The sequence below is a fragment of the Ambystoma mexicanum genome, chromosome 10 (genome assembly GCF_040938575.1).
Source record: "Ambystoma mexicanum isolate Mex_15411 chromosome 10, UKY_AmexF1_1, whole genome shotgun sequence".
Taxonomy (NCBI): Eukaryota; Metazoa; Chordata; class Amphibia; order Caudata; family Ambystomatidae; genus Ambystoma; species Ambystoma mexicanum.
Window position 1 is genome coordinate 377,899,059 of NC_090932.1, and position 9,368 is coordinate 377,908,426.

The window sequence follows — 9,368 nt, forward strand, 5'->3', positions numbered from 1 at the left end:
CCCAATACAGGATACCATTAGGCAACAGTCTCTGGATTGTGGAGATTATTCAATACCATATACGTGTTTACCTACAAGCCCCAACAGTGAGCAGGGTGCTGATATTTTCCAGAATTTGAAACAGGTCCCTTTGGTACCAGATATACCAACAGCTTGTGCTTCTGAACCTGTTATAATAATTATAGACTCACCTGTAAAAGAGCCTATTGTAAATCCACCTCTAAAAGAGCCTGTTGTAAATCCTCCTGTAAAAGAGCCTATTATAGTTAACTCAGACTCCCACATAAAATTAGCTTGTGAAGAATTTATATATGCCTCTGTTATTTGTAGGTTAAATGACCCCCCTAAGCCGTTAGATCTTTCAAGCACAGGGCCAAATGGTGTAAACAAACGGATGTGTGCAGTGAACAATTTTCAGAAGCTTGATAATAAACCGTTGTCTCCCCGACATACTTTTAAACATGTTAACACATCAGCCGCCCGGGTGACGGTTCCCTGTTATAAAAGGGGTGACACTGCTAAGCGATTATTTGATGTAGATGTATTAAATAGTGAAAAAGGAAAACATTTACCAGGTATACAGAAGAAAGTAAACTTAGGCTGCCAGAAGTATAGATTAAAGCAAAAGGGTACTAAAAAAGCTTTAATTGATACACGTCGAGGTGTTTGTAAGGCCAAACACCTTTTGTTTAAGATAAAATCTAAAACCAATGTACTGGCCCAAGACTATAAAAAGCAGTCTTTAAAAAATAAAGCTAGGGCTGTTCCAAATCAGTTGACAATCCCCATAACAGCATTAAGGACGGTGTTAGGTCCTGGGAAGTCCACAAATGGTATAGATGTAATGACATCCCCTAGCACCATAGGGTATGGTTTGGAAGATGTGCATACACCCCCTAAGCCTGTAGACATACCACAATTATCTGTAAAAGGTACAAAGGCCTTGCGTTTAAAATGGCTTCGCTCGAGGAGACAGAGGAAAATGTTTTTGAAACGCTTAAAAAAAGCAAAAGCTATCATTACCCGCCATGCAAAGAAAGATTTAGATCTTCACTCTCCAGATACACCTGACACGTCTGATACAGAAACTGTTTTTTTACAGAGTTTGGGAACTTACCATCATGATATACCAAAATATAAAAGTGTTGAATACTATGAAGTTTTTCGTTTTATGAATCTAGATAGGATAACATCAACAGGTCACGCGCTATTACTGATAACAGAATCGGTTGAGAGGCTTGTTTCCCACATTTTGGAATCTGCTGGTCCTAATGACTTTGTCCAGATCCGTTTAGACAGTTCTACTTTAAATAGACCTCTTTTTACCAGACGAACCCACCGACAGGTGTTTGATGTTTTAGAGTTTTTAGAAAACATTGGCCGTTTGCTACAAAGTAAGGCTGAGCTTCTTGTAACGGAACCCTTAAGAATTGTAACTGTGGTTGTTAGATCTAGAGAGGGTGGCGTGTACAGGCCATTAAAGAAAACACTCTACAGTATGATTGTGGCTAAGAAGAAGCGTTGGCTTTTGGATTTTAACTATGGGGACTTAAATATATGTATGGCTGCTAGTATCATAGGTCTGCTGGAGCCTAGAACTGTTACTGACGGTTACATACAAAGAAAGGCTTTAGAGGTCCACCAGACTCTGGGTATACCCCCTGACGTCATGGTTGGTTTTAATGAAGTGTGTCTATTTGAAGATTACTTTGGGGTGCCGATCAAAATTTTGTATAATGAAGATCGGATTTGGAAATATTTTCCCCAGGGTGACACTTCTAATAAAAACACTGTCTACCTTTTACATCATGAAAAACACTATTACGGCATTTTAAACCTACAAGCTTTTCTAGGGGTAAAGAATTTATGTCCTTTTTGTTGTCATATATACAACAATCGAATGGCTCACAAATGTAGATTACATTGTCACATGTGTCAAAGAGATGGGTGTCTTGTGTTGGACGAATCAAAGTTTAAATGTCCCAAATGTAAAACTTTTGCCCGGTCTGAACAATGCCTTAAAAAACACATTGAGAAAGCAACGCAGGGTTTAGCCCAATGTTATTTGAAAACAGACTGTGTTTCATGCGGTCGCTTTATAAATGTTAATCATGAATGCCGTGGTAAAATTTGCCCTAGATGTAAAATTGAAGTTGTTTCAATGGAGGACCATTTGTGTTACATGACCGTTCCAAAAGATGTGGCTAAAACTGAGGATTACATTGTGTTTGATATAGAGTGTATGCAAGAGACAGGCATACACGTCCCAAACTATGTTTATGCCAAACATTTGACGGGTGATAAGACGTGGTCCTTTTATGGTATAGACTGCATTAAGCGTTTTATTACTAATTTCTTGGATGAGAAATTTAGGGGGTATAGCTTTCTGGCACACAACAGTCAGGGGTATGATTCCTTCTTTTTGATACATGAAATGATTAAAGAACGAGTAGCAGTCAAACTGGTTATGAATGGTGCAAAGCTAAAACTTTTAGAGGTAATACCCTTTAAAATTAGGTTTATTGACAGCTTAAATTTTTTGCCTATGAAGTTAAGTAAGTTGCCTAAAGCTTTTGGATTTCCAGGGTCGAAAGGTTATTTTCTGCATTTTTTTAATACCCAGCAGAATCAAAACTATGTAGGTCCTATTCCTCCTGTGGAGTGCTATGGTTCAGAATTTATGATGTCTGAAGAAAAGGAGGCATTTCTAAAATGGTACTCAGAGGCCCGTAAAGATGTTTTTGATTTTAAGAGGGAGCTAAAAAGGTATTGTCACGAAGATGTTAATATTTTGAGAACAGCCTGTAACATTTTTAGAAACGGTATCATTGAGCTAACCCGAAAGGAGCACATTTTAAAACCCAATACTCCAGAGGAGTTAAAATATGTGACGTATGTTGATCCATTCACTTTTATCACGCTAGCTAGCATGTGTATGCATATATATAAACAACTGTTTCTTGAGCCTGAAACAATAGCCCTAGTGCCAATCGACTTGTATCATGGAAAACAAAAACGTTTTTCTACCCCTTCTATACAGTGGTTGATGTACTTGTCCCATCAAGATGGTATACCTATACAACATGCCCTGCGTGGAGGGGAAAAAAAGATTGGTCCCTATTTTTTAGATGGTTATGCGTGTCTAAATGGGGAGGAATTGGCCTACGAATTTAACGGTTGTTTTTTTCATGGGTGCCCCCGATGCTATAAGGAAAATGACTATAACACCATGATGGGCTGTACTAATGACCATTTACATAGAAGAACACTTTTAAAAAAGAATTTTCTTGAAAACAAGGGTTTGCGCGTTATTACACTTTGGGAACATGAATGGACAGATATGCTAAAAAATGATGAGGGGCTAAACATTTTTTTGAAACAAACAAATCTACCAGAACCCTTAGAACCCCGTGATGCTCTCTTTGGGGGAAGGACTAATGCTGTTAAACTTTACCACGCAATAGCTCCTGGTGAAAAGATACATTACTTTGACTACACCAGTCTCTACCCCTTTGTTAACAATTCAAAACCATACCCGCTAGGACACCCCCAAATTATCTATGAAGATTTTGGAGATGTTAAACAATATTTTGGACTGATTAAATGTCAGGTGTACCCCCCTAAAAAACTTTATTTCCCAGTGCTCCCTCAAAGAGTTTCTGGAAAACTAATGTTCCCACTTTGTATGACTTGTGCCACTACAAAACAAACTGAAAAATGCACACACAGTGACGAGGAACGCTCTATTACTGGTACCTGGTGTACTGTTGAGCTACAAGTGGCCTTACAGAAAGGATACAGGCTGGGTAGAATTTATGAAATATGGCACTTTGGGAAAGCTACAGTAGAGCTGTTCACAAAATACATTTGTCTTTTTCTTCGAGACAAACAGGAAGCGTCGGGTTACCCTGAAAGTTGCAAGGATGATGAATCCCGACAGCGGTATATAGACGAGTATTACAAACACCAAGGGATACGGTTAAGACCCGAGTTCATTGAAAACAATCCCTCTAGACGTCAGTTAGCTAAACTGTGTTTAAATTCCTTATGGGGTAAATTTGCACAAAGAACCAACCTTCCAAACACAACCATTATAACGGACCCCGAAGAGTTGACCGCTTATCTTTTTGACCTGGGCTATGACATTTTAAGCTTACAGTTTATAGATGAGGAAACAGCGTGTCTTTGCTGGAAGTATGCGAAAGAGTTCCCAACGTGCTCCAACAACATAAACATTTTTATTGCATGTTTTACAACAGCCCACGCCCGTTTGGAGCTTTATAAAGTCATGGATGCCCTCCAAGAGCGTTGTTTGTACCACGATACTGACTCTGTTATTTTTGTCAGCTCACCCGGTGACGAGGACCCACCCCTGGGTGATTATCTAGGTAATTTAACAAGCGAACTAGCTCCGGGAGAGCACATTGTAGAATTTGTTTCTGCAGGTCCTAAAACCTATTCTTATAGGACATCCAACAGCGTTGTCTGTATGAAAGTAAAGGGTATCACTTTAAATGTTAGCAATAGTATAAAAATTAATTTTGATAGTTTAAAGGAGCTGGTGCAAGAATACTCTTTAAACAACATAACCAAAAATATCACAGTTCATCAACCTTCAATAGTGCGTAAAAAGAAACAATGGGAGATTAGCAGTGAAACGCTGCAAAAAACCTTGAGGGTAGTATTTGATAAGCGTGTGCTTACTGCTAATTACAAAACATTACCCTATGGTTATTGAAAAGGGAACAACGTATACGATGGATACCCGGTTACAACACCCTTTTTCATGCGTGTTAGCGGGACCTTCTAGTTGTGGTAAAAGCTATTTTATGAAGCAGCTATTAGAAAACGCACCCTCTGTTATGAATACCATTCCTGAAAATGTTATTTGGTTTTTTTCTTGCTGGCAGCCCTTGTATAATGAATTGGCATCTAAAATACCACATCTGAAGTTTGTGGAGGGCTTACCAAATTCTTTGAATGACGACCACTTGCTACCACCAAATCTTGTTAATATGATTATTGTAGATGATCTTATGATGGAAGGAGGGCATAGCTCGGAAATCGAGAAAGCTTTTACACAATACTCACATCACAGGAACCTTAGCATTTGCTACATTGTTCAAAATTTATTCTACCGCGGAAAGGGCAACCGCTCCATAACATTAAACGCCAGCTATATAGTGTTGTTTAAAAACCCTAGAGATAAACATCAACTAACCGTCCTAGCGAGACAGATGTACCCGGGTAATACCCGTTTTTTTATGGAGGCTTTTGAAGACGCTACCTTAAAACCTTACGGTTACCTCTTGGTGGATCTAAAAACAAACACTTTAGAAGACTACAGATTGAGGACCGGTGTTTTCCCTCCTGATATACCCGTGGTTTACGTACAAAAGACGTCTAGAAAACCACAGTGAAAAACAATCTTTCCTCATTAGCGACGACGACCAGCTACCATGACGGCCCGTATACGTAGGAATTTTGCTCTTCTTAAAATGCTAGTAACAGCTCCACCCCAACAACGGAAGGCCATTTTGTGCTCAGCCTCTGATGATCTAGTATCAGCTATAGCAGAGATTGCCTTCAACACTATAAAAGGTAACGTTCCGTTATCCACCCAGCAACTAGGCGTTTTAAAAAAGAAAAAAACCCTCCTTAAAAAGCTGAGTAACAAGAGGTCGTCTATAAAAACCAAAAGAAAGCTTCTAAAACAATCTGGGGGTTTTATAGGGGCACTCCTAGGTTTGGCATTGCCTCTAATTACCAGGCTTTTAGGGGGTGGTTAATGGAGCATGCCCAAAAGATGTATTTGGTTGACAAACGTCAGTTGGAGGGTATAAGTACCCCGAAGCGGGAAGAAGCAGATATCCGAAAATCAGCCACTTTAAGGCTTGACTCTGAAATGCAAGAGGTTTTAAAGCGGCATGATTTATCAGACTATGATAAAGTGGGGCTCTATTCAACTATTCTACAAAAATACTTAACATACTTTAGACAGGTCGAAAATGAGAAAAATAAACTGATGTTGTACATGCCCCCCGAAGACCCTTCAATTAGCTCTAAGCCCTCCCTATCAACCTCTGCCCCGGATCCTATCGTAATGGAGGTTTTGGACACTATTAACCCCCGTTATCGGAAAAATGCAGAACTGTTGATGAACAAAATGGGAAGTGAAAAAAACGTGGCAACATGGAACAACAAGGGAGAATTTATCTATAAAGGAACAGTTGTTAAAGGATCAAATGTTCACGATTTAGTTCGCAGCATTACCAACCCTCAGGCTTTTGGAAGACACACAAAACCTCGAGGTTGGGACCTGTTTATGCAAGCAGCTGCCGATGTGAACCTGCCCGCAACTTTAATTGGAAATATGGGACATCGCGAACTGTTGGAAAATTTAAAAGACTCTGAGATCAAACCTTTAACAACAGCTATTGAATCATCTGAAATGTCAATAAAAAAAAGAAAAAAAAATAAAGCCAGTAAACGAGCCTCTTGGTTTAACGTGTAACCTCATTTTTTCTTTAACAAAATCTTTAACCGTTGTAAAATATGTATATACATGCATATCTTTTTTTTTTTTTTTTTTTTTTTTTTTTTTGTATTATTTTTTTTTTTTTTTTATTTTATTTTTTTTTACTATTATTACTTTTCCAGTCTGCAAAAAAAATAATAATAATTTCATTGCAATAAAAATATTATTCATACTTTCAAAGGCGTTATGTCTAATCATTTTGATCATGTCTAACATGTTTATATAATATTAAATAAATGAAAAAATAAGACAAAAAAGACTGTTTCAATTAAAAAGAAAATGTGTTTATTTATATGTGTACACAATTTAAGGTTTAGTAATAAGAGTACATTTTTGCCAACGATCAAAAACATTTACAGGGGATCTCCGAAAGCTGTTCTTATTCACAAAAGCAGTAACCATGACATCATTTTGCCGGAGGTCCAGTGAATAGGTGTGCATAACCCTTATCAGCGAGTGTTTCTCAGACATGTTAGATACAAAGTAACAGGAGTGCTGGCCACACGTGATGTCTTCAGGATGTTGCACAGGTGTTTTATTATAATGTATAACGGGTGCTATATCCTTCACATAGTCCAGGATAGCGCCTTTGTATATGGGGTGGCTTGGGAAACACCCCAGGCTGTCAAACACTGTTATTGTATCCTTGTTTATAAACATACCTATCCAATGGGTGCCTTCCTGATCATGGGGATCGGTGTTCGCCACAAGACTAATGGGTCGCTCATTACTTATGTCTCTTGGAAGGTTATCACATGAATACACACCCTTGAATGTTTTCTTAGCGTGTTTGTCTTTACTTAGAAAACGTTTGATCTGGTAAGTATCCATTACATGTCGTACAGGACTTGTCGTTGATTGTTGAGTTCCATAACCGAGTCAAATAGAGCCATAATAATTAGATTCACCGTGTTGGGTAAATTTGCAGCAAAGCGTACTTCTATGCGTAGATTACCATTTCTAATAAGATTATAATGGCCGGTTGATGTATTATCAGGTCTCAAATCAAAAGCTAAGAGAGTATAACCCCCATCATAATCGTCCCGGGGTATCACAAAACCTTTATCATGCAGATGTTTACCGCTGATGGAGACAAGTCCCAAATACTCCCTAATTGTATTTTTTTGTTGAAAACTGGGACTGTAGGCTTTAGAAGGTATAACGACCCCGTCTTTAAAAAGCGCTGCGTAGTTGATGTTGTAATGTTTAAAATTAAAAGGGTTGCTGGCGTAAGCCCCGGAAAAAGCTGTGTTGTCCACAAAACCAATGATGATTATTTTCGGTAACTGTCCAAGGAATAAGTTATCTTGACTGGCGACACGGCTACCCGCTGGAACACTGAAAATTTTCAAAGATGTCCGCTCCACCGGATATTTTAAGTTTGATACTTGTAGAGCATCAGCATGAGCTAATCTGACCGTGGGCGACACATTCACCCTTTTAATAAATAAACTAGCTGATACTATAAGCAGCTTGTAGGCTTCAGCATCATCGCTGTTGAGGCGAAAAGCATCTTTATTTCTAGAAAGTTTAATTTTCAGATCAACGCCGTTTACCATTAGTTTCTCCTGGAAAAATAGATCGGAGTGTAAACGGCCTAGTAAATCAAAATTTCTGCTCCCTCTGGCATGTGTAGCTCTTTTTATAAAACCGGCATTAGCCCCATCTAGAGCATAATCCTCCATATGGCCTGCTGTGTCCTTATAGAAAAGCCCTGCTGTAAACTGAGTGTCCAAAGCGTCATTACTGTAGTTCAAAATGCTTTCTATATAGGCCCTGTACGCATACATGTTGTCGCTCTGTGTAATCAGCCGGTCGCCTAGCGTAATATCCACTTGATTAAAGAGGGTAGCCACAGGGTAAGCAATCGTAGCAACTTTAGCCGTTGCGGGGATAGCTGATCCATCAGCTTTGGTTATTTTACAAGTGAGGTAAAGTAACGTGTCATTTAAATCCAGATACATCTCTGTTGAGCCTGATATATAAAACTCTATAGGTGCTAGCGGAGATAGTGCAGCAAGGGGCGCCACTTCCATGAAAAAGCTGTTTTCAATGCTCGTTTGTGTCGGGGGTACAGCAAACAGATCGAGTTCAGATTTCACACATTCCCCCGACGCACAATGGATGAACGCCATCTTTTAGAAAATATTAATGCCGGGGCTGTTTTTTTTTTTCTTGACCGATCTGTTCTTGCGAGTTCTTTTTCTCTTCTGAGCCGTTTTTGTTGCTGATCCTAGTTTTTTATGCATTCCTGGAGGGCCCCATCTGTGTACTGATTTCCTTTTTCTTTTGTTTGTGTTGTTTTTCACATAAACCAGCCCAGAACCCTCTTGCGGTGGTTGGTTAAATCGATTTGCGATGGATGTTGTAGCCGTAGACACCACATCTTTAGCAATATTTGTGGCTGCTGTTTTCACATGTGGTTTGGCTAATTCAAACCCCTTTCGTAGAAACGGCATAGCCCTTCGAAAGAGGCTTCTAAAAATACTTCCGAAACCCGTACCATACATAACGGGTGCCCCTTGAAAGTAAGGTTGATTGCCATAACCAGCTTGTCGGCGGTAATAATCCCTATAAACGTACGGCTCCCCATAGTTTTTCATAAATACCATGTTTTTAATAGTCTTTTTCGCGCCTAGGACGTAGGTGTAGTTTCACTAGGACCTTCCCGTATTTAAATGACACCAACTCCCCCTGATCATCCCTTATCTGTATATTGATGGTGTCAAAATGACTCTTAGAAACCGGTATATAATCAGGTTTAATATATTGTATATTAACAATGCCATTATTTTCACCTTTCACCTGCGCTGTTCTCATTAGCGGGGCG

General features: G+C 39.1%; 1 protein-coding gene across 1 annotated transcript; it reads right to left on the reverse strand.

Annotated features, from left to right (window-relative positions):
* Nucleotides 1-7,368: 7,368 nt before the first annotated feature.
* On the reverse strand, nt 7,369-8,673 carry LOC138492872 (uncharacterized protein F54H12.2-like). Its single transcript, XM_069620195.1, has one exon. It carries the CDS (start codon nt 8,671-8,673, stop codon nt 7,369-7,371), a length of 1,305 nt encoding a protein of 434 aa, XP_069476296.1.
* Between the last annotated feature and the right edge of the window lie 695 nt (nt 8,674-9,368).